The sequence below is a fragment of the Somniosus microcephalus genome, chromosome 15 (assembly GCF_052327205.1).
Source record: "Somniosus microcephalus isolate GS21.2 chromosome 15, FLI_Smic_1.0, whole genome shotgun sequence".
Taxonomy (NCBI): Eukaryota; Metazoa; Chordata; class Chondrichthyes; order Squaliformes; family Somniosidae; genus Somniosus; species Somniosus microcephalus.
Window position 1 is genome coordinate 49225874 of NC_141001.1, and position 25064 is coordinate 49250937.

The following is a 25064-nucleotide window of genomic DNA, read 5'->3' on the forward strand; positions in this document are numbered from 1 at the left end:
TTCAAATGAAATAAATCAGCTATGGCAGCATATCCCAGAAATTGTAACTATCAAGTTACTTTTTCCACATAAAATTGATCACTTTTGCACTTTCACCTGTGGCTTGTTATTATTACTTGATTTTAATACACAAATTATTAGCCGCAAGACCAGCGAAAATAAATCCCTTTTTATGTCAGTAATGGTGTCTGCTCATCATTCTTGTTAATACAACTTCTGTGTTGTCTCTATCATTGAAGTAATTTATTCAACAACTTTACACTTTGCCACAAACCAATGCACTCCAGCTCTGACAGCTGACCACCTCCATGTTGACTGTCTCTAACCAGTGTATTCTCCAGTTTTGTCAGCTGACCCACTCACTTCTGACTGTCTCTAACCGAAGTACTCTCCAGTTTTACCAGCAGACCCACTCCCTGTGGACAAAACAAACTTGCTTTTTTTTTTATTCACGGGATGTGGGCGCGAATGGCAAGGCCAGCATTTATTACCTATCCCTAATTGCCCTCGAGAAAGTGGTGGTGAGCCGCCGCCTTGAACCGCTGCAGTCGGTGTGGTGAAGGTACTCACGGGCAGTTCCAGGATTTTGACCCAGCGACTATGAAGAAATGGTGATATATTTCCAAGTTAGGTTGGTGTGTGACTTGGAGGTGGTGTTCCCATGTGCCTGCTGCCCTTGCCCTTCTAGGTGTTGGAGGTTGCGGGTTTATATAGTGCCTTTAACATAGAAACGCTTCACAAGCTACTTCACAGGAGCGTAGTGAGACAATAATTGTCACCGTGCCACAGAAAGAGCTATCAGGATAGGTAACTAAAACCTTGGTATGTTTTAAGGAGTGGGAGGGACAAAGTTTATGGAAGGGAATTCCAGAGTTTGGGGCCTAAGCGGCTGAAGGCCCCGGTCACCAGTGGTGGGGCGGAGAGAGTAGAGGATTCACAAGAGGTCATAGTTGGAAGATCGTTTGAGTTCTTGTAGGGTTGTAGTGTTGGAGGAAGTTATAGAAACATAGAAGATAGGCGCAGGAGTAGGCCATTCGACCCCTCGAGCCTGCTCTGCCATTCAATGAGATCATGGCTGATCATCCAAATTCAGTACCCTGTCCCTGCCTTCTCCCCAGATCCCTTGATCCCTTTAGCCTTAAGAAATATATCCAACTCCTTCTTGAATATATTTAATGAACTGGCCTCCACCCCACTCTCTGGCAGAGAATTCCACAGGTTCACCACTCTCTGGGTGAAGAAATTCCTCCTCATCTCAGTCCTAAATGGCTTACCTCTTATCCTTAGACTATGACCCCTGGTTCTGGACTCTCTGGTCATCGGGAACATCCTTCCTGCATCTAGTCTGTCCAGGCCTGACAGAATTTTATAGGTTTTGATGAGATCCCCTCTCCCAATCGACACAATCCTCATACATCATTCCTGCCATCCCAAGTATCAGCCTGGTGAATCTTCGCTGCACTCCTTCCATGGCAAGAACATCCTTCCTCCGATAAGGCGACCAAAACTGCACACAATACTCAAGGTGCGGTCTCACCAAGGCCCTGTACAACTGCAGCAAGACATCTTTGTTCCTGTACTCGAACCCTCTTGCTACACAGGCCAACATACCATTTGCCTTCTTAACCGCCTGCTGCACCTGCATGCTTACCTTCAGCGACTGGTGCACAAGAACACCCAGGTCTCTCTGCACTTCCCCTTCTCCCAATCTATTGCTATTCAAATAATAATCTGCCTTCCTGTTTTTGCCACCAAAGTGGATAACCTCACATTTATCCACATTATAGTGCATTTGCCATGTTTCTGCCCAATCACCCAACCTGTCCAAATCGTACTGGAGTTTCACGACATCCTCCTCACAGCATACCCTCCCACCCAGCTTTGTGTCGTCTGCAAATATGGAGATATTACATCCAATTCCCTCATCCAGATCATTAATATATATTGTGAACAGCTGGGGTCCTAGGACCAATCCTTGCTGTACCCCACTAGTCACTGCCTGCCACTCGGAAAACGACCCGTTTATTCCAACTCTTTGCTATCTGTCAACCAATTCTCTATCCAAGTCAATACCTTGCCCCCAATCCCATGTGCTTTAATTTTGCACGCTAATCTCTTATATAGAGATAGGAAGGGGCATGACTATGGAGGGATTTGAAAATGAGAATGATAATTTTAAAATCGACTGACGCCAATGTAGGGTGATGGGTGAGCGGAACTTGGTGCAAGTTACAATATGGGTAGCATAGATTTGGATGAACTCAAGTCTATGGAGGATGGAAGCCAGCTACGCAAGCATTGAACAGTCATGTCTGGAGGTAACAAAAGCATAAGTGGGGGTTTCAGCAGCAGATGGGCTAAGGCAGGAGCGGGGTTACGCAGGTGGTATTTGTGATCGAGACACTGTTGGGTTTGAGGCTACGCTCTGGGTTAGATACGGCGCTGACGTTGCAAACAGTTTGGTTCAGTAGCCAAGGAGGGGGATGGAATCAGTTGCTAGGGTAGAGAGTTTGTGGCAGGGGTTGAAAACAATGGCTTTGGTCTTCATGATGTTTAATTGGAGGAAGTTGCGGCTCATCCAAGCTATATGTCTGACAGAGGCAGTGGAACGAGTGATAGTGAGGTAGAGCTAGGTGTCATGAGTGTACATGTGGAACTTGACTTAATGTCTAGGGAAGATATTGCCGAGGGGCAGCATGTAAATGAGAAATAGGAGGGGGCCAAGGATAGATCTTTGCTCGTCCAGAGATAACAGTGCAGGGCAAGAAGAGATACCATTGCAGGAGATTCGCTGGCTACGACTGGGTGGGTAAGAGTGGAACAAGGCGAGGGCAGTCCCACTCATCTGGGCAATGGAGGAGAAGCGTTTGAGGAGGATGGTGTGGTCAACCATGTCAAAGGCTGCAGAGAGGTCAAGAAGGATGAGGAGGGATAGTGCATGACAGTCGCAGTCACAGAGGATGTAATTTCTGCCTTTTATTAGGGCTGTTTCAGTTTGGTGGTGGGGCGGAAACCCGATTGGAGAGGTTCAAACATGGACTTGACGACAAGATGGGCATGGATTTGGGAGGCAACAGCACATTTAAGAGGAAAAGGAGGTTGGAGATACAGCGGCAAGGACAGAGGGCTTGTGTGTGTTTTTTTGAGGAGGGGGATTGTGATGGCAGATTTGAAAGTGAGTGGGACAGTAACTGAGGAGAGGGAACAGTTTACAATATCAGCTCGATTGGGGGCCAGGAAGGGAAGTGGAGTGGTTAGCAGTTTACTGGACATAGTGTCAGGAGAGGGGCTCATGGACAAGATGAACTCAGAGATGGCATGAGGGGAGATTGGAGAGAAACTAGAGAAAGATGCGAGTTCAAGGCTAGGGCAGGGGGAACCTTGGCTTGGTGGGCAAAGAGAGGCAGCTGAACGGATGGTTTCAATCTTAATGACGGAGAAATCCATAAGCTTTTCGCACTTGTTGGAGACAAGGGTGGAAGGGGAAAGGGGTTTGAGGAGATGTTTGGTAGTGAAGATAAGAAGCCAGTGTTACCATTGCATTCCAGGATGATCCTGGCGTAGTAAGTAGTTTTGGCAGAGGAGAGCAGTTTCTGAAAGTGTTATATATGGTTCCGCCAGATCTGGCGACGCGTAGCTAACCTGGAAGATAGTGAACTCGGAGGAACAAGGACAAGGTGAGATAGAAATTTAAATCAGAGAGCATGAAATGTTACTCAGTGCTGTGGCTGACGGTGGAAAGGAGTTTGGGTGGGCTGCAGAGAACGAGCATTTTAAAGGATAGGCAAGCGGGGTGGAACAAGGCTTAAAATAAGAGAAGGTGCCAAAGGAATAGAGGGGCAGGCCAAACTGCGGTTTGGTAATAAAGGCCACAGCGGCGGTTTGGGCCGGGCAGATGGTGAAAAGTATAACTAGACGGGTAGGCTTCATAAGGGGGAAGATGAGCCAGGTTTACATCAAGACCATGATGTCAATCCAATCATTCACAATAAGGTCATGATGGCATCGGCCTTGTTCACAAGTGAATGAACATTCTGGGGGGTGATGTGAAGAGGAACAGTGATTGTTGATCCACTGGCAAGGTCCAGGGTGTGCTGGACAGGAAGGAGGTTAGCAAGATTAGCCTGCAGTTGGGTGGGAAGGGTGGCGAGAGCGGAGGATGAGGCAATTGGAGCTGCTGTTTGTAAGGAGGCCGAAATGAGTGCCTCGATGTGCCCTTGGAGAACACTGATAGAAGCATAGAGGGAAGCTGTGGGCTTATCCAACAGGGAGTCAAGCCTGGAATGGTGGCAGGAGAATAGGAAGGTAGAGGAATAGGATGGGGGGTGGAGGTGGTGGGCAAAGTATCTGAGGTGAGAAATGAAAAGACGCATGACTAGGTAACAGGAAGGGGAGGAGACAGGAGAGATGGGCCTAGAGGGGTAAAAAGGGAGATGGATTTCTAGGCTTGAGTCTGGAGTGGCAGCCAAAATGAGCATGTAAATGGAGACACAGAAGATTCAAGTTACATAAGCATAGCAAAGATTAGGATAGATGGTTGTAAATGGAGAATAGGGAGGAGGCAATGAGAGAGAGAGCCCAAGGTTAAAATCTGTGGTGGGGTGAAGTTTATTTGTAGACTAGGTTGGAGTTAGCTTGGAGCACCAATGAACTGATGTCCAGGTTTGGAGACAGGTGTGGAGGGTGAATGAGTCCAGGAGCTGTTCGAGGGGCAGAATATCAGTGGGTGCACTGCTAGAGGTTTTCCCGTGGAAAATAGTGTGAAGAATTGACCATGTGCCAGCATTAAGTTGATCTAAGTGACCAACGGATGTGAGTACTGGCTTTGGTGATTAGTAGTGCACTCCAACGGATCCCGTATAACAGCGGAGGGAGGAATGGAGTCAGCAAAAATGGGAAGCAGGCAGAAAACAACAGAGCAAAGGTCATTTTGGCAACAGTGGAATGTACTTGCCTTGTTTGCAGTCTACTGCTTGTTCTATAGTCTTGCAGTAGTGCACAGTAATGTGTTTCGCTCTCTTGCACATGAGAACTGAATTGACCAGAGCAAACAGTTTTGTTCCTACTGATTAGGAAATGCTCATTGTTTACTGATTGGAGACAAGGGATGGTCAGAAAGGAGAGATGATTGAAATGTAGATAAACCAAAAAGGAGGATTGAAATGAAAGGTAGTAACCAAGAGGAAACATGTGAAGACTGGAAAATATTCCAATACAACTTGTAGAGGAGCTGCCTGATCAATGCACTTATGTTCCTACTTTGGAACAGTTTAATGGACCGCACAGAGTTATACCGTCCACTCACACCATGTTCTCATTGGGCAAACTAGTTTGTGCATGTATGCTTAACACATACACAGAGCCCTGCTTCACTACCTTCCAACTGCTGGTGGTAGGAAAGAGCCAACGGGACAGTAGATTCTTTTCCACTATTAGTTACTCAAAGGGGTCCAGTGGATTGCTTGGTTCTTTAAGTTTCATAGTATTTGTATTATAACCGCAACCAGTGCAAAGCTCAAGCAGTGTGAAATAACCTCGGTTATTATTTTCCACCTAATCTAAATTGCTAAACTGATGGGAGTTCAGTTGCACTGTCCCTGACTGAGTCCAGCATCTTAAAGATCTGTGAAGGCAGATAGCTTCTGAATGGAAGCCAGGAGAGGAGTGTTCAAACAAAATTAAATTTGAACCGTCGCTCAAAGCAAAGTAGCAAAAGGAAAACCAAAGAAACAAAATGTAGTTTAAAAAAGGAAAAAAGTATGCAAGAATGGAATAAAAATGTTTTCACTAAAAAAAGAGAATGAAAGAGAAAAATAAAAATTGAGAAGCTGAGAGAAATAGAGAAACTAACAACAATAACTCGCATTTATGTAGCTTCTTTAACAAAACATCCCAAGGTGCTTCACAGGAGCATTATCAAACAAAATTTGACACCGAGCCACATGAGATACTAGGAACAGATGATGAAAAGCTTAGACAAAGCAGTAGGTTTGAAGAATCGTCGTTAAGGAGGATAGAGAGGTTTAGGGAGGGACTTCCAGAGGTTAGGGCCTAGGCAGCTGAAGATATGACCACCAATGGTGGAGCGATTAAAATCGGGAAGGCACGCGAGACTAGAGATTTTGAAGGCTTGTAGGGCTGAAGAAGGCTACAGTGATAGGGAGGAGCAAGGCCATGGAAGGATTTAAAAACAAGGATGCAAATTTTAAAATTGAGGCATTGCCGGACCAGGAGCCAATGTAGGTCAGCGAGCACAGGGGTGATGGGTGAACGGGACTTGGTGCGAATTAGGATAGGGGCAGCAGAGTTTTGGATGAGCTCAAGTTTATGTAGGGTGGAAGATGGGAGGCCGGTGGGAGGCCGGCTAGGAAAGCATTAGAATAGTCAAGTCTAGAGGTAACAAAGATGTGGATGAGGGTTTCAGCAGCAGATGAACTGAGACAGTTGTGGAGTCAATGTTATAAAAACAAGGAGAGAGAAACTGCAGAAAGTGGCAAGTGATACTAAATGAAAAATGCAGTGGCGAGGAAAGAGCTATCTGGATAGAAAAATGAAATGGGTAAAAAAAATCCTTGAGCTGAGTTCTTAAATGACAAAATGTAGTTAGTAAGCACATTGCTGCTTTCCCTAAATCAGGAACTTATGTTCTGGAGTGAGTTAACCATGTGTTTTTCTTTAGCATATCTCTGCAAAACTATAGAATCCAGTATTCCCTTAGTACTTTGCCTCTGTGTTCCCATAAATATTGTATTTGCAGTACTTTACAACTGCATGTGTGATTTCAGGAATGAGCTGGATCACAGTAGTTGATTAAGTCATGTGGAATAATTATTTCAAAATATATGATGAACATGAACATGTTTTCATTGATGGACTTCCCACATTTCTTTGACCATGTATTTCTGAAGTGAAAGACTCCTGCCATTCTTCCACATTGATGTGTGTGTGGTGTAACCATTAGTTTATATTTTAATCAGTCAGAATTGAATTTATACTTTTTTCAAGAAAGGTAACTTTGGGAAAGAAGCTGGTTTGGAGCTTCAAGACCCACTTGCTTCTTCACACAGTGAGTTCCTGATCTCAGTCAGGTTGTCACTGGAAGATAAGAAGTCACTTCCACAGAAGGAAAGAAAGTTAAAGGATAAGTCACCTCATAGCAGTTTCGCACGCGTACCTGCAGCTGGTAAGAGAACCCATTGGCAAAAATTGGACCGTAGGTCACCGACTTGAAGATTGATGAATGTGATGAACAGATCTAAAGAGGAAATCCGTTGCACAGAAAGCATCAGTTGCAGCCTATATTGAACTAATTCAACCTCGGTCTTATCGCATCATCTTGCAAAAACAGCAAATATTATAAAACCAAGTAACTAGAACTATATTAAACTGCAATCCAAGAACCTTAGAGGAAATCGCTGTTATAGTTTGAGTTTTTCCCTCAACACTCACGTGCACTTTCATGGCTTGACAGCAGTTTCCATTATGAACAGAAACTATAGTCTTAATTAGTGTCCCTATGTTTAATTAATAGTTTCTAATCAAAGTAGATGAATTCTTGGAGAATATATGCAATGCCCAGGAAATTGTATCATCACCTTCAAAGGTGGAAAATAAAAAGTTGCCAGACAAAAGTAGATAGGTGTAAATTGGCACAGCAAGATACTAATGCAACACAGTATTATAGAACCACAAGAGATTAATGCATCCTTTTCAGAAAACTGTGTCCTACAACTTCTAGCTACAGCTCTTTTGGGTGATTGGTTTGGTCTCTTTTGTGGCCCTTCAAGATACTGTACAAGAATGATACAATTTCTTAACCCAGAACTGAAAACTAACAACCAGAACCAAAGTGTTCTGCCATGTGTTTTCTTTCATGATACAGCCACTTTGTTTTTATTTAAACAAGAAAACCGAGTTGTTGTTGAAATATTACCAGTCATTATACCTTGGAAGGTGATGTGTTACTGGCTGTAAATTGCAGCAGCTTTTATATATTTCTCCCCTGACTAGCTTCCAGACCTCTTCCTAATGGTTCAGTAATCCCTGTCTGTCAACCATTTCACATCATCACTGTTCTCCAGCCATCAAAAGCAGTTCTTTTATTAGTTATCTGTTTTCCTGAGACAGAGTATTTGTCAGCCTTTTTTGTATCTTGAATTCCCATGTTAAATCTAGCTGTTTAAAAGAAGGAGCTATAAATTTTTTTAAAATTTCGTAGGATACGTACTTCATGTCACAATTTTTTGGTATCACTTTTATATCAACATTTACAATGTAAACATTGAGACTGATAATACAATATCCAAACTTAATGTTACCATGTAGTTCTGTGCCTATTATGTGGCACTGTGATGATCTCCCCTACTCCTCCAAAAATCCTGAAAATCTGCCCTAATTCTACTCAGCAGAGAACTTGGCTCCAAATCATCTCACTCAAGCTGTAAGCTACAAACTAATTTTCATTGCCCTGAAGATTTATGTTAGCCTACTCTATCATTTCTGGCACAAAAGAAACGCATGAGTGCACCCTTGCATTTGGACACTTCTCGCCCATCCCCACTCTAGTGCTGTCACAGGGTTTGACTCACCTTGCCCCCCCCCCACCACCACACAGATTGCTCCACCTCTGCTGCCATTGTTGGTGTAAGCTCCTGATGAGTATAGTCTCCCGCTTGAATTCACCTTGGCAACCTACCCGTTCCCTATTCTGCTGCTCTGGCCCTCCCTGACTACCTGACGATGATCTTGCACTCGATGGTTAGTGGTTTCCTTGCTCTGTTGCCAGCAAAAAATGTTCCCATAATAGTGAACTACCACTCAGGCCACACACTGCCAGTGGAAGGAGATTTGGATTTTTTCCTGCACATCCGAATTTTGCTCTTGGGACCTGTGAAATGTCAGGTTCAAGCCATTGTCGGAGGCATGGAATGTACCTGCTTTATAATGGAGTGTTATCACTATGGTACATTATTAATGTAAAATTATCTTAATGTTCCTGTAGTTTTAATCCCCTCCAAGAGGCCATTTCAATTTACATTTTGCTGAGCCCAGCGCAATCCAATACACTTTTAGGTAATCAGGAGTTGAAGTAGTAAGTATTTTACTGCCAAATTTCTTTTCAAATTTTTTGATTTGATATTTGTTGTATAACTGTGTTTATTCTCTTTTCAGGAGTAAGTCAAAATCTGAACTGAGCTTTGAAGGCCTTTATCAGACAAAACAAAATATGCAGTGCCAAAATGATCCTGTTGAGTTACTTCTAATGAACACAAAGGAGATGCTGGTGACTGAAATAGAGGAACGTAGGGCTCCTCTTGCCACCATGGAAAGTCTTTCTGACAACGAGTCTATCTACAGTTTTGATTCACGCCGCTCCTCTGGATTTCGCAGCATAAGGGGTTCTCCAAGTCTGCATGTTGTAATGGAGAAAGATGAGTCGCATTGTTTCTACATTGATCCAGCAATTCCAGAGGAGAATCCTTCCCTTAGTTCCCGGACTGAGTTACTTGCTGCAGACAGTTTATCTAAACATTCTCGGGAGGTGCAACCACTTGAACCACTGCATAACAGCTGTTATTCTCTGCCTAGTCCCCTGCAAGCGGACTTTGGTGAGCAGGAGAACAAACGAGCTGCAGAGGTGGAAGAAGATAGTTTTTCAGATAAGTTGCCAATGGAAGATGACAGTAAAGAATGGACAGGAAGTCTGCGGGAGGTGCCAAGTCCACAAGTGCTTGAATTTGCTGAGTTTATAGACAGTCTTTTCAATCTGGATGGGAAAAGCAGCTCCTTCCAAGATATTTATCATTTGGTACTTGACGATAGCTTAGAAGAATATAATGAAATTCCCAAGTCAGTAAGTGAGCATGAGATCCTGATGCGGGCGCAGTTTGAACCCAACTTAGTGCCAAAGCCACCCCGTCTGTTTGTCGGATCGGCGGATGCTGGGACTTCATCTGGTATTTCGGTGTCTCCATCCTTTCCATTCAGTTCGTCAGGAGAACTGATGGACATTACTCCAACCTGCATAAGCAGCCAGGAGTGCCTGACTATGGATACAAAGTTGAGAACTTCAACTCCAGCAGACCACCAACCCAACTCTAATAAACCTGCAGAATTTATCATCTCAGCTCTTTAGAACCCCAGTAAAGTACATAACATAGAGCACATTAGCATGCTAACTTTGAAGTGGCTTTTTCTTTAAAGAGCAGGACTGTGAAACTTCATGAGCGTAAACCACTTGAGCCCACAATGGTATAATAATAGAACTGACTCACTATAAAAGACCATGATGGAACAGGAAGTCATGATCTGACCAGCAACTGTCATCACATTGAAGGATCAGTCAATATGAGGAATGTAGTTAACCTGCACTGAAACCATGCAGTCTTTTGTTAATATCTAGGTCTATGTATGAGTAATGAACATAAATTCTCTCCTATAAGATGACTAGTATTTGGTTGACAATTGATTATCATGAGAGAGAGAGTATTAATTTCCCTAAAGAGCATTGTTTTATTTTTGAGATTGATGGGTTTTTTTGTAATGGGGCTTCAAAGCAGACTTGTGCCACCCCCAAAGTCAGCGATATTCAGGTTTGTTTACGGATTTCACCCAGTATTGAAGGAACCTCTGCAAAATCAACTTGACCCATCAGTGAAATGTGGCATTAGTACTGCTGTCACCAGTACCAGAAACACAGGGATTATAGTACAAGATCACTCATAAGGACATTTCAGCTTTATCCGCTCCCGTAGTATTTCCAATTATGTTGGAGATAAATAGGAAACTGAATGCTAGAAATCTTTAAAAAAAACAAATGCACAGCAGGTCAGTCAGAATCTGAAAGGGAAAGGGCAAGTTAATATTTCAGGTGGGGTTCCTTGTTGTAACAGCCAGTTTCATCATGTTCCAATGAAGGGACTCCACTCAAATCATTAAACTTTTTTCTCATTCAGATGCTGATGGACCAGCTGTTTATTTCTAGCATTTCCTGTCTTTATTTACATTTCTTTTCTTTCTATGCACCATATAGCACCACAAAGTGTAAGTGAGAAATATTAGAGATAAATTAATTTTGTGTAACATTTTTATTAGATAAAGATATTCTGGAGAAAGTCAAGTTATATGTTGTAATGCTTGTTGCATTGTATAAGCTATTAACAGCTCTCACATTTGTTGTGTTTTTCGAGTAATAACATTGCTGCCTGAAATTGAATGTTCCTGTACTCTGCTGGTCATGTTGGAATACGCTATAGCTCTTTCTGTTTATAACAGACAATGCTAACACAAAGAACAAATTCAGCTTTACACAGAGAGCAAATTACTTCTATTCGCCAGAACCATTACTTATAAAAGCCACCAGAATGAAAGTTGATTAACAACCAAGGGAACTGAGAATAGAAACTGAATCCTGGGGTGCTGAGACATCGGGTTGTGTGTGAGCTTTGCTCCCAAAATTGTTGTTGGTGACTTTAATGGTGGCAATGGAATGTGACAGTTGAATAATTTACATTAAGCTAAAGAAATCCTGTCAATTCTGGTACTAGCCTATCACTACTGATGGTCTTTCCATGCTCTGAACTAGTCTGCCTTTTTGACTGCTCTAAAGAACTTGCCACCTTCGCTATAGGTGCTTGGTTATGTTGCTGCTGTATGCTTCAGCAAGTGCACCACAGTTGCTTTTAAAGAATGTGTATGCATGTGTAGTATTGCAGAATGGAATTTTTGGTGTCTGCACGCTTTAACTTTGGTGATGAATTCCAGACGTGCTGGCAGATAACCAGTTGACTTTTATCTGGTGCAACCCCTAAGTTTTAGAAAATATAGTTTCTTCTTTTCATTGGCTTATCTTGACAGTAATTCAAAATTGCCTCTGTTTAAAAAAGAAACACTCAGCGCCAGTGCTCAGTTATAGTCCCTACATTTCCAAACAAGATTAACTTTTTTTGGTGAGAGGTATTGCTAAAATCAGTAACAACTTAGCACATTTGGAAGATGCCATCACCAAATGCTTCTCCATGCACAAACAGAAGGCAGCAGACAGTATTAATAGAGACGTAATCCAAACAGAGACACCAACTCAAACATGTCATCCTTTACATGACCATAAAAGGACTCGAGGTATGTGTGGCACAGGTCAAGTAGCACCATTTCAACCAGAGAGCCACATATTTGAGTTCCACAGTTGCTTGTCTCTTCATTAACTCTTGCTCTATTGCTGAGGTTAAGTTTTAGGAACATGAATATGGAATGAGTAAAGGCCATTCAGCTGCTGCTTTTTCCACAGACAATCGCAAAAAAGTAAAGCTAAAATTTAAATGCAGTTCAAATTTAAAAAAAATTAAATGCAATCTCAATATTTAAAACCTTTTTTGGAAGATTGAATAAATGAATGATAGTATTTCAACTTGGCAGTCCCAGCCAGTTCCCAATTGGCATGAATGCATAGCACAAAACTTCCCCTAATTCAGGACTAATTGGCACTAAATTAACATTGTCACTTAGAGGCCATAAGATGACTGGTGTAGGAAATGAAAAAAAAAATTACACTGATGCAGCAGATGGGGCTTTCCTGAGATTGGTGCTGGGACATATTGTTGGGAGACATCAGAGGGAGCTTTACTCTGCATCTAACCTTGCTGTACCTGATCAGGGAAAATTAATATCCCTCACTTTGATGTGCACAAAACTTGAGACAAAGAATGGGCTGTGCAGTGTGATTGGTCTGCCGTGTTTACTCTTTCATTTTTGTGTATGCAACAGTTTTAAAGCAAAATCTGGGCCAATGAAAGGGACACTATCTCCCTCTGATGTCTCCCAACAATATGTCCCAGCACCAATCTCAGGAAAGCCCCATCTGCTGCATCAGTGTGTTTTTTTTTCATTTCCTACACCAGTCATCTTATGGCCTCTAAGTGACAACAGTTTATTATCTGTACATATTTGTGGTTAGGAAACACTACATTAGGTAAATGGTGAGTTCATCAATGCCTTTGAAGGATATGGTTTACCAGGAGTCTAGTGTTAACCCTACGTTGTGGTTCACGTAGCGCAGCATACATTAAGGGACAGCAGCTATCGCCTGCACTAATCTATTTGAATAAACTGTAGATGTATATAAAGAAAATCTGCACAGTCTTAGTAACAGTGAATTAGAACACAGTGGAGTTTAGGTTATCTGAAGCAGTAACGGGAACCTCTGGAATTTACCTTATCACAAGGTAAGAAATGTTTATTGGAGAACATAGCGTGCCACTGCAAAGCAACTTGTTTCTTTAATTGTTTTCTGTAAAAATGGATAGATATGCGTAGTCATTGTATAATAAACAATAAGGAAACAAAAGCTATTAATTATTTGGACCATACACCCATGTGGTATAAAACATTTTCTGCCACTGCATGCAGCTTACTTTTTATGTTCTAGTGAATCTGCTAAATATCAAAAGTATAACTTCATTATCCCACACAGATATTAATGAGATGCTTGATGATAGGTAACAAATTGAAAATGCATTTCTTCTATTGTGTGTACAAATGTTTTCATTAATGGGGCTTCCAAAAATATATGTGTTTGCCCTCAAAAATAAATTTACATTTGAGGGAAATGGCAGAGTGTTTCCACCAGGTGTATAAGAGAATAGGTAGTGTCCAGTGGCCGTACTTCTTAGTCCATGTTCCAGAGCTAGGTACAAGACTTCAATCCAAGTGTAGAGAGATCTAAAATTGGCTGCAGCTTCCCACCAATAGGGCTGAAAAATTTGTCCCTTAACTACAGTTGTTACTATAAACAGATTAAGAATACATTAAACCTCCTATCCCCTCCTCCCCCAATTCTCATTAAACTTTGCACCTTCCTCCAGGAAGGAAGATGGGATGGTTTTGACCCTGGACTTGTCAATGACAACCATGGTGGACACATCCAACTCACTTCACCTGAATTGTGCCAACTAGAGGCACATATCAAGTACGGCAATCAAGCTGATGTCAGTTTTTTTCACTTCCCAACTTCTATCTGGTACATTATCGTACATTGGCTGAGAAATAATGAATCTCTCCCAACTTAGACAACACGTTTTGGCAGCTCAGAGACTTAGGATTTTCTAACTGAGAGTGAAACACTCACACCAAGAAGCCACAACTGAAGATGTGGTTGTAAAGGTAGCTTATTTTATTTACTCTTTAATCCTTTAGTTCTATTGCTTAAAAAATAACTCTTATACTGCTTTACCACAGTTACCTGTTGAACATGAGTATCTGCTTTAGAACTAGCAACAGAAGTTCTACTTTTAGCTCCGTATCACTCTGGTCAGGAAAGTAGTGCTCATATACACTTAGAGTTTAGCATACCATCTTCCAAATACCAGGGTTTTTTTTTTACAGTTAGTAAAGAACTGATAATATAGCTCTTAAAATGTTTTAAGAATAAAATGTTAAAAGTTCCCATTCATTGTACAGTAGCATGTGTACAATATAGTCTCCTTGATATGGTTTCACATTCTTGATAGAATTTGTGCATTCATTTGGCAGCTTGGCTCCCTTGTTATACCGTGATTTCTATTTTGATATGGCCTTGTATAGTTAAAAGATTTTCCATTCATCTTTTTTTTATAACCTATTCAGTGCCAAGACTGACTTAACATTTAGCTTGTGGGCATTTCTCTACACTTCTATTTACAGTAGGTGCATAACCCTTGGGTAACATTTGAGTAGTATTGTCATTGACAGCTGAGGCTGTACGTAAAGATGCATTTCTTACCTTTATTATTGCTTAAATTAACATACTATATCAAATTGATTTTGGACCGGAGTGCTTTTTTTTAGAATTTTGTGGTCTCTTTGTGACAGTCTAGTAAAATGTGTAGTTTTATGAAGATAAGGTGCCGAGGGCACAGAGAACTTTTGTTACTGAGCTTTGCAAGCATTTTTATCTAAGACTATTCCTTTTTCTGTGTGTTATTTATATGTTTTCCATTGTGTAATACCTTATGACCTTTCTTTTAAATGTAATATCTTAATAAGAATTATTCTTTGAGATGTATTTGTTGTTCTGGAAATAGTCCTGATATTTGACTGCTGATATCAGAGCTTCTCTGTCATGTCATAAGGTGTAACTTATCCCTGAAGTAGGAGGAAGGGGCCACGCACACTATATAAAGGTATACCGTGTATCCTGTTTACAATTCCAGTTAGATGATGCTATCTTGACTATATATTTGCCTTGAACCAAGGCCTGCATCAGTCCATATCAAACTACAAAATCCACTTGCACTAACTGGATTGTCTTACAAGTCGACACTTCTCGTAGGAACCCTTATCCTTCAGAAGCACATATCAGAATATTGGGTGCACCCTGTCTATGGTTTTCCAACCATTAAAATGAATGGCAGAAAATCATGGGAAGTGTGTGCCAAAATTTCCAATATGCACTTCCAGCAGCAGATTTGTAAATTTTGTCCCTCAGAGAATTTCATAGGATACAAAATCAGGCTGGCAACATCAGACTCTAGAATCTCTTAGAGTTATCTTATAACTGCGACATTTTAATTCATGGCTACTCTGAGCTCACAGCTGTAGTGTAAAATGGAAGTTTATCTGCAGCTGAGAACTGTTGAGCAACATGAAATCAGTTTATCATAAAAAATGTGTAAAAATTGATTGTGTTAAGGTCACTGATACTGCAGCATTAAAAATACAACACAGCAAATAACCCTATAAAGGAGGGGAACCAAATCAGTCTTGTTTAGGCCATCAGTCTTGTTTAGGCCACCAGTCTCTTGGAGCAAAATTCATGTGAAATTTTGAAAAATATCAGAGAACTGCTTTCAAATAAGTGACTGCAATTTATGTTCCTGAAGGAGATGTAATTAAAAATAACTCCATTTGAGACAGTTACACTAATTCAGGTTCATATACTGAGATTCTGCTTTCATAGTTTACAAGATTACAAGATCTGAATAATCTTCTTGTAACTCACTCGTATCATTGATTAGCACTTAAAAACTTGTAAAACTCAAAGGTCAGTTGGTTAACCATGCTTTTCTAAGGAATGTATATGTTTAATAATATAGATGAGTATGAATGATAATGCAATGTGTTGATGCTCCTGAAAATGGTAGAACACAAGGCGTGGGATTTTGTGTGACCAGTTTCTTATCTCAGCTATCCAATCCAAGAGAGTGGGCTGGGGATGGTCAAGGAAGACACCAGGCAGAAGCTGGACACTTCTCTGTGGGATGGAAGGGCATTTGGTGACTGAGTTCACTTGTACTGGTTTTCTCTGGCTCACCTGGCAGCATTCGCAGATGTTGATTGAGTAGTTTTATTAACTGTCCATTAGCTGGAGAATGTAGTAGGAGAAAAATGGAGGTAGCAAGGAGAACACAACTGAATATCGTTACCATAAGCTCGCAGGAGCTGGCAAAATAGTTATAATCCTGGGTTGAGCTCAGACTTCTGACTCCTTTTCTACCAAGGACTTGTAATAATGAGGTCCTGCTGTAGTTAGGTTGTAAGCCTTCATAGTGAGATGTTTCACTTGACTATTTGTTTGAATTGCATATTCTTCAAGACAATCATCAAGAATTCAGCCAAAGACTGTTAACAGGGTCAATGACAGAGGTTGCTGACCTGAGCCTTCATCATGGTCATGTTCATTGTCTGCATTTATAATTAACTGTTGAACCCAATATCAAATTTGTAACATAATTTGATTACATTACCTTTAATGCTATGTGCCTTAATGTTCATAAGTCTTTTATGTGGCACCTTAGTGGCTTCAGGGTGGGGAAAAATCAGCTCGGGTTCCCACTTCTGATCGTTATTCTGTGATGCTTCCTGGGAAGTGCACCATGGGGACAACAGATAAGCGCAGGATTGGGTTCAGCTGTGATACCTTCCCCCATCAAATATCCTGCCAATACTCGCTCTCTAGACCCATAAGTGGATGGTCATTTGCCAAGGCTCAAAAAGGCTGCTATCTACCCTCACGTGCACCCCCACCCCCCCAAAAACATGAGTCAGCCAGGGGAGTTGGAGAGAAAATTGAGGGCAAAAGTATATCTAGATTGTCTTGCTGGCTTACCAAAATTTCATAATGCAATCCCAAAAATGTTACTCTAAACAAAATAGTACCCATTAGTCGCGACTTTAAAGTCAACTGTTACACAGACAGAAAGCTGTACAGAGGAAAAGACAAAATATCAACAAAATAGTCGAGAATGAGTTACCAGCAGTTACAAACCACTTAGTTCTGCTGATTAACTTATAGAAAGTGGCCTTCCTGTAGTTTCACAAGATGGAGCAGTTTAGTTACCTTTTAAAGCAATATTACCAGTTTAAAGTCCCACATCATCTTAATCCTCAAGTATTCATCTGAAACATTTTTTTAAAATTAGTTTTTCTGTAAACTTAGGCAGATTTTTGAATCTGCACCATAGTTTCAGTGTTTCTGTGGTTAAATAATAAAATGCAGTACAGTATATTGCTTAATATTGATTCCCAGTACCCGCTACTGCTTGCTCAAATGCATCAGCAGGAGAAGATAGCAAATGATGAAATAATGAGGCATAATTTGCTGTAGCAGGGCACCTAATGGCATCTGCCGTTAGTTAGACTTGTGCTTGCACATTATGGTTTTTAAAATTTTTGCGTGGCAAGTTTCTGAGAGTGAGCTGATAACGTCTCAATGAGGGAAACCGGGCAGCTGGGAAGTGAGTGAATAGGGAAAGCAACTGTGTATCTCCGTAACCAAACAGATTGAAGGATTGTGAAATTAACAGTGCAATGATTGAAAAGGAAATGTAAGCTAGAATGAGTGAATACAATATCAAATCAGGTACAGAAAGTTAAATAAAGAGAAGGAAAGAAAGCCAAAAATTAAAAAAAAAAAAATGTTAAATTTTACATTTTTAAAATCTCCAACAATTAAAACCTGAAGGAATGAGAATCAACACTTGTAATAGCTCATTTTCACTGTCAGATAGGTTGACTGAAAGTAATTAACACTTATCACGTCATTAAAAGGGTACTTAGACTGCAATGGACAAGACTAACTTTCTGTGGCAAGTTTAGTTTGTATCTACTGCACAAGTACAGCAACTTCACGCCGTTCAATGCATTTCAATGGTGAGCCAGGCAGCGAGTTGCCATTTTCTCAAATCTAACAGCGGAGCGGCGCATCTCAGACAGAAACTTTTGGATTTCTGCATTTAACCGCGCACCTTCCCTGTAGCATTTGCGCATAAATAACCCCAAGCATTATTGTGCCTCACTGTTACTTTGACAGTTAATTGTGGGCCATTGTGCTTCAGGCTGAAGGTCAGAAATGTAGTGCAGATGTTGGGGGTAGATTACTTGTAATTTATTTACGCATAGTTCAGTTCTATCGACCATGCTTGAATAGACAGCTGTTAGTTTCTGGAACCCAGTTAGTCATTGAGTTACTCTGAACATCAACAGGTTTGGTTAGCTGCTGAGGTAGATATCCGTTTTACAGAACAAATTCTGATTAGTGATATGATTAGGATCTATGATTTGCCACAGTGCGATATCCTAAGACAAAATAGCATCACCAACACCCGCTACATCTGTAGGAAATTTGCCGCACAAATACCAGAGTTTTGCATAAAAAGTCGTGGTGACAGTGAAAATGGCAACTTCTGAGCTGATCTCAGTGATGTTAAATCATTTATCCTAGTTAACATTTATATTAAACACATATGTTGGTCTCGCAATGAAAAATTCCCCAACCAGTAAGTGCTACGTATGAATGTAGATCCAGTTTGGTTTCCTACAGTCATGGGGCCTGAAGTTATTTTCTTGCTATCTTTCTGTGCAACTTGAAAGATCTGAATCACATCTTTAAAGCATTTCAATAACAATATGAAATTAATCATTAACGTTACATTGTATAAAAACCTACAAATAGTCCTCTGATCTCAAAGGTCTTTAAAATGTTTTATAAGCATGCTAAAGTATATGATTGCTATATTTGCTTACCCCAGGGTACATATTTTTGCTTGGAACACATGCCTGCATCATGTCCTCAGTGCAGTCATCTTACCCCCTTCCAATTAACTGCGATTGCCATAATATATGGTTATCATAATGGGAAGAAATGTTTTTCTTAAAGGTATAGTCATGGTGCATATTTACAGAATAACAGTATATTGCAATGCACAGTATCCCTGTTTAAGAACTATGATTTTAAAATGGGAATTTTAGAAGTTTTTTTTATAAATTGTATTTCCACCATATTTATTTTTTGTTTTTTGTTGTGCTCAAATGGTAAAAACTGTTGTAAACATCTTGATGTTTATGGGGTATGGGGTAATGAAATATGTGAAATGGGATATTGTCAATTTTTAAAAATCCTGCCTGTTTACAGTTGAGAAAAGGGAATTATTTAACTTACTTGAAAAAATGTATTTGAGATTGCAGTCAGGCAGTGTGTGAAGATTCTGTTGGAATAGGTCACCTGTGCTTCAGTGTAGTGCTGGTTCTTTAATATTTTTTAATTTGATTATTTTTGGGTCTGTGCTAGTGGATTCAGATCAACTCTGCACCATTGTACTTGCAAAAACTACTGATTGTGTAATTACGCTGTATTTTTGATGTCTGTAAAATGTTAATGTCACATATACATGATGAATATCAATCTCTATTAATATTCCTATAAAAAGAGAAAATCCAGATAATTATAGCTTAACTAACAAGACTTTTAACAATCCTCTAGTGCAACATATTGCAGATATCCGACCATGTAATAAATAATATGTTTAATGGTACACAGTTTTTAGCACTTTGTAATAACAACTTTATCCTGTGTAGATATTTACCTCAGTAAAATGAAAAATAAAATCTGTCTCTCTTGTTTCTTGCTGTTGCAGTTAACCATTCATAATATTATAGTTCTTGGAGTTTCCTGATTTTTGACAAATAATTTATCAAGCAACTTGAGATTAAATTCACTGATCCCGCGTACCCAGCATGGAGCTATGCATGGAATCAGGGATTCTGCCCTTTGCAGTTAATGATGCAATAATTACTATTGTCATCAATATGATGGAAATGGATATAGGCAGTCATAGCCCAGATTTGCATATGACCACAACCACATGAAAACATATATGGGGTGGGAGGGGGAAGAGACGAAACAGTGTAATTGCAAAGCCAATCTTTTTTTATTCAGTCAAAGAGTTTGGATATGTGAGTGCTTAGAAGCCATTTGCAGTTGGGGCATAAACTTGAATCTAGTTCAGGAGCAAATGCTGCTTTTTCTTCTTTGCTTCTTAATTTTTCTCCCCATTTTCTTTCCCAAAGGTGCTGACTTTGCTGAGAGATGACTACCTTCTGGTACCTATCCAAGTGCCTATTTTCACATGTGAGCTTAGACAGTAAGTGCCAACAAGCTATTTTACCAACAGAGAGTATTACAACAAAGCAGATTCTGTGTCGTCTGCAGTCTACAGATGCACTTTCCAAAAGAAATAGTGATTGGAAGCAGGAACTCTTAATTGATTTCCCTTCCGAGCCCTGGGCTGAGGCCTTTACTTTCCTAAGCTTGGGGTACTGAGGATAATTGTAGTGCCTCTACCACTGACCTGGCTGAGATGAGTTAGCTCAGCACAGGCCAGCTATTGAACTTTAGATTGTGCTTATTTCCAAAATCCTATCACTTCTATGTCAGAGATCAGAAAAGAGGAATAAACAAAACAAAGGCAACCAGCTGTAATTTCTCGCTATTGTTCAGATGAATCTTTGAACAAAGTCCTTTTCTGGGAGGTAGAGTTAAGACTTTAGGACAGCATAACTTTTTTTGTATTTCTATATATTCTTTTAAACATTTGCTTTTAGAGATGCATAACTGTTACTTTGGGTCCTCATAGAATCATAGAAATGAGAGCACAGAAGGAGGCAATTCGATTCATTGTGCTGCTAACTGGCTCCTCAACTGGAGCTGTCTAATCAAATCCCATTTCCCTGCTCTTTATCTAAATCTTTTTATAATCATCATTTTCAAATACTTATCTAGTTTGCTGCAATATGTTGATAGTCTCTACCTCAATACCCATTTTTGTTAAATGTTCTAATTGCCCTCTCCCAGCCAAGAGATATATCTCCATATGAGCACTTGCACATTTTCAACCCCCATTCCCCACTAGTGATGGTCTCACAATCCTTGCTTTAATATTGTACGAAATCAGACCGAGCACAGCTAAAGAAGGCCATCTCAAGTGCTTGAGTTTACATCCAAAAAACAGATTTCCACCTGCTCCATCCAACCTGCCTCATCCAGACATGGTGCAGCTTATGTGCATCATCAACAGACCCCCCACCACACACATACACAAATAGTCACACAAATTCCTGTTTGAGGCAAAAAAAAGAGAAAAACCTTAGGCCAATTTAGGAAAAAACAGAAATTATTTTCCAACCCCCAAAGGCAATGAAACAAGTTCCAGGAAACTGCAATAACTGATCACAAGCTAATCCCACCTGCCTTCTATTACTCAGTTGTCATTAACTTGCAAGAAACTCGCCCTGCTCTCTTTTTGAAGGCCTTTAACAAATTAAAACTTAGCATACATTCTGCCAATCTTCCTGAGGTCAGAAACAAGTAGGTTCTGGTGTCTAACCTATATTTCCTTAATTTGTACTGGTGCCCCCATTACTCCCCTCCCTATCTAGCTGAAATAATATATTTTCTCTCTCATTTTATAGATGTCAATCATCCCCCTCAAAGTATGTTTCTCTAGTGTAAAATGTCTCAGTTCCCTGAGTCTATTCTGATAACTAGGATGTGTGACTTGGAGATGATGGTGTTCCCATGACATTGCTGCTCTTCTGTTAATCTGGATGGTCCAGTTCAGCGTCTTGTCAGTGGTAACCCCAGAATGATGATGGTGGACTCAGTGGTGGTGGTGCCATTGAAGGTCAAGAGGAGGTGGCTTGACTTTCTCTTGTTTGAGATAGTTATTATCTAGAACTTATGTGCTGCGAATGTTACTTGCCACATGTCAGCCCAACCTTAGATGTTATCAACATCCTGTTGTAGGCTGGCATGGACTGCTTCATTATCAGAGAAGTTGCAAATGGAGGTAACCTCCATGGAATCATCAGTGAACAATCTTACTCCTGACCTTATGGCAGAGGGATAAGGGATAGTCACTGATGAAGCAGCTAAAGCTGGTTGGGCCAAGCTTCCCTGAGGAACTCTTGCAGGAACATCATAAATTACCATAGTATTATTTCCTTCTAATATGCATAGTTGGCAAAAATGTCATGGGTGCTGATGAGCTGCCAGTTCAGCATGGTGAGAAATGACAATGGTGTACTGTGATTTCACTGGTGGTGACATTTATTTAACTCTCATTTGCATATGTTATAAGGGAGATATTTCAGTTCCAATAGATGTAGTGCTCATTCAATTTGCATCAAGATTGATGACAACCAGAAAATTAGATACATTAAAAAGAACTTAACATTGGTTGTCTCAAAATATTCCAATTCTCGAAGATGTGTGTTAATAATGGGTAATGAATACATTGCAGATCTGAAATATTTTAAAATAAACTTCATATTTAAATATATTTCACCAATTGAAATAGCAGAGGACACTAACAGAACAAGTATGATCCAGGGAAAACTTGTAACATCCTATTATTTATTGAGTGGGGGTGGCGCTCTTTTTGATTCAAAATGTCAAAGGATTTTGACTCGAATTTAGATGCATTAAATTTCTATACTCTTGTCAATTGATCAAATGTTTTACTCATCTATCGTCATGTTAAGTTGCTTCATATATTTAGAACGAGTGAACTATTGAAAAGTACAGCTTTAAATAACTCAGTGGCAGGATTTCTGTAACAGTTTAATTGCAAAAGCTTATTCGAAGTGATTCAATTTATAAAATGATCCTGAGCCAGGCGGTGCCACATTGATTTTCTAATCGCAGTTGTGCCATCGATTTGCGACTTGGCACGTTCCCACAGAAGAGGAGGGGGGAGTGTACTGTTAGAGAAACCAGCTTGGAGCTGTTGTCTCTGTGCCAGAAATTAAGGTTCTAAATACAGAGTCTTAGTTTTACATATTATTAGAGGGAATGATGCTCACAGACAACACACACCACAGTGCGAAAGCTGCAGGAGACCTCGTTACAGTTGCTGAGTTTGGTCGCAGGCTCTTCCCTAACCTCCTTACAATGTTTTTGCTTTTTAAGATCAGCTAAAAAGCCATTACATCATCACCTACATGACCTTCACTCTTCATTTTACAGCAAAAACTGTCTTAACTACAAAATTGAGTCTGAGCATGAACATAAAATGGATTGTTTAATAAAACCTTTCCTGCTAGCGTTCCTAACTGCAATGTCTTTTATCGGCTTCTGAAACAAATTGCTCAAGAAGGGGAGCCCTGGCGGTTAACTGCGAAAGCAACCACGAGTACTCCCGTTTCTGCTGTTAACCACTCAACCTTTGCATCGTCATGTGTTGTCTGTGCGAAAAGGGAAAAAGCCTGCTCTGTCACAGTGTGTGGAGTCACCCATCTTTCTATGAATCTAATTACTTTGCGTAGGTTTCTAACATTAGAAAACTCTCATTAAGGGTGGTATTTAAAGTTACATATACATGCGTCACATGCCCTGTAGGCATTAAAAAATACAGTGTGGCGAAGCCACCAAGAGACTCGGCAATTAGTAATAATCCCTTTAACTACAGTGTAGTGCAGCTGTGGACTGCACCTTTAAACTGTCTGTTAATTATACTGTATATGTACTTTCTTGCACTCTGCGTGATGATGTCATGACGCCGATCATGTGACCGCGAGTGGCGCGGAGAACGTGATGACGTCATGATGTCAGCTTCCAGGGCCTTACAGCAGTCTTCGAGGGCCTGGCAAGGGGAACAGACCTGTGTAAACCTTCTGTAGTTTACCAGTTAACTTGTTTGTTTATTAAACTTTGTTATTTTGATTTACTGAGTCGAACTCCATTATTCAGATAGGAACCTCCGTTCCTACAATTGGTGACCCCGATCTCGTCGGACAACTTTCATTGAGATATTCATAATGAACACGAACGCCGTCGCCCTCAAATTTCCGCAGTTCTGGAAACAGCAACCAGTAGCATGGTTTTTCCAGGCAGAAGCCCAGTTCGCACTCCAGGAGGTTACAGCGGATTCGACCCGTTATTATTACGTGGTCTCCGCTCTCGACAGCGCCACGGCCTCGCGGGTCGTCAGCCTCCTTGGTAATCCACCGGCAGAGGGCAAGTATGAAGCTCTAAAAACTCGTTTGCTACAGGTGTTTGGTCGAAATAAGTCGGAGCGCGCACGCAGGCTTATTTCTATGCCCGGCCTCGGGGACTCAAAACCATCGGAACTGATGAGCCAGATGCTCACGCTTTTGGGTTCGGAGCCCCAATGTTTTTTGTTCCGAGAACTCTTCCTCTGCCAGCTACCTGAACCAGTTCAGGCAGCCTTAGCCAGTTCTGCAATTACGGACTGTGCTGAGCTTGCTGCAGAGGCAGACAAGATTTTTACGGTCATACAGCAGTGTTGTGCAGCCACGAAGCGCCTTTCCCCCACGCGAGCGAAGCCCAGCCCTCTTCCAGCAGGCTGGTGTGCGTACCACGCCTGTTTTGGCGCCAAGGCTTGGTGCTGCCGTCCTCCCTGCAGTTTCGCCCCAAAAAAATCTCCAGCAAGCCCGCAAGCTTCGATAAGGACGACAGGGTCTAAAAAACACGCCCAGTTCACCATGGCAGTCGGTTCAGCGGGAAAACTCCTCTACATTACGGATTCCATGACAGGGCGACGATTCCTGTGCGACACTGGTTCCCAGTGCAGTATTCTGCCAGCTTCAAAGCTGGATCTGCAATCCGGCGGTCACGGTCCTTCCCTTGAGGCAGCCAATGGCGCGGCTATTCGCACGTTCGGTAAACGGACAGTCAATTTAACCCTCGGTGGTCAGCGTTTTGTGTGGGAGTTTATAACGGCTAAAGTATCACAGGCCATCCTGGGGGCTGATTTTTTTCTGTGCCAACGGCTTTCTGGTCGACGTCCAACACT

At 41.0% G+C, this 25064-nt stretch overlaps 1 protein-coding gene across 1 annotated transcript in view; it reads left to right on the forward strand.

Moving 5' to 3' along the window:
• The window catches only part of dagla (diacylglycerol lipase, alpha), a 482446-nt gene extending 458475 nt beyond the window's left edge, over positions 1-23971 (forward strand). The window contains exons 20-21 of the mRNA XM_086008510.1: positions 7006-7183; positions 9141-23971. Coding sequence (XP_085864636.1) covers positions 7006-7183; positions 9141-10135 — 1173 coding nt within the window. The 3' untranslated portion in view covers positions 10136-23971. The remainder of the gene's footprint in view (positions 1-7005; positions 7184-9140) is intronic.
• Positions 23972-25064: the final 1093 nt, after the last annotated feature.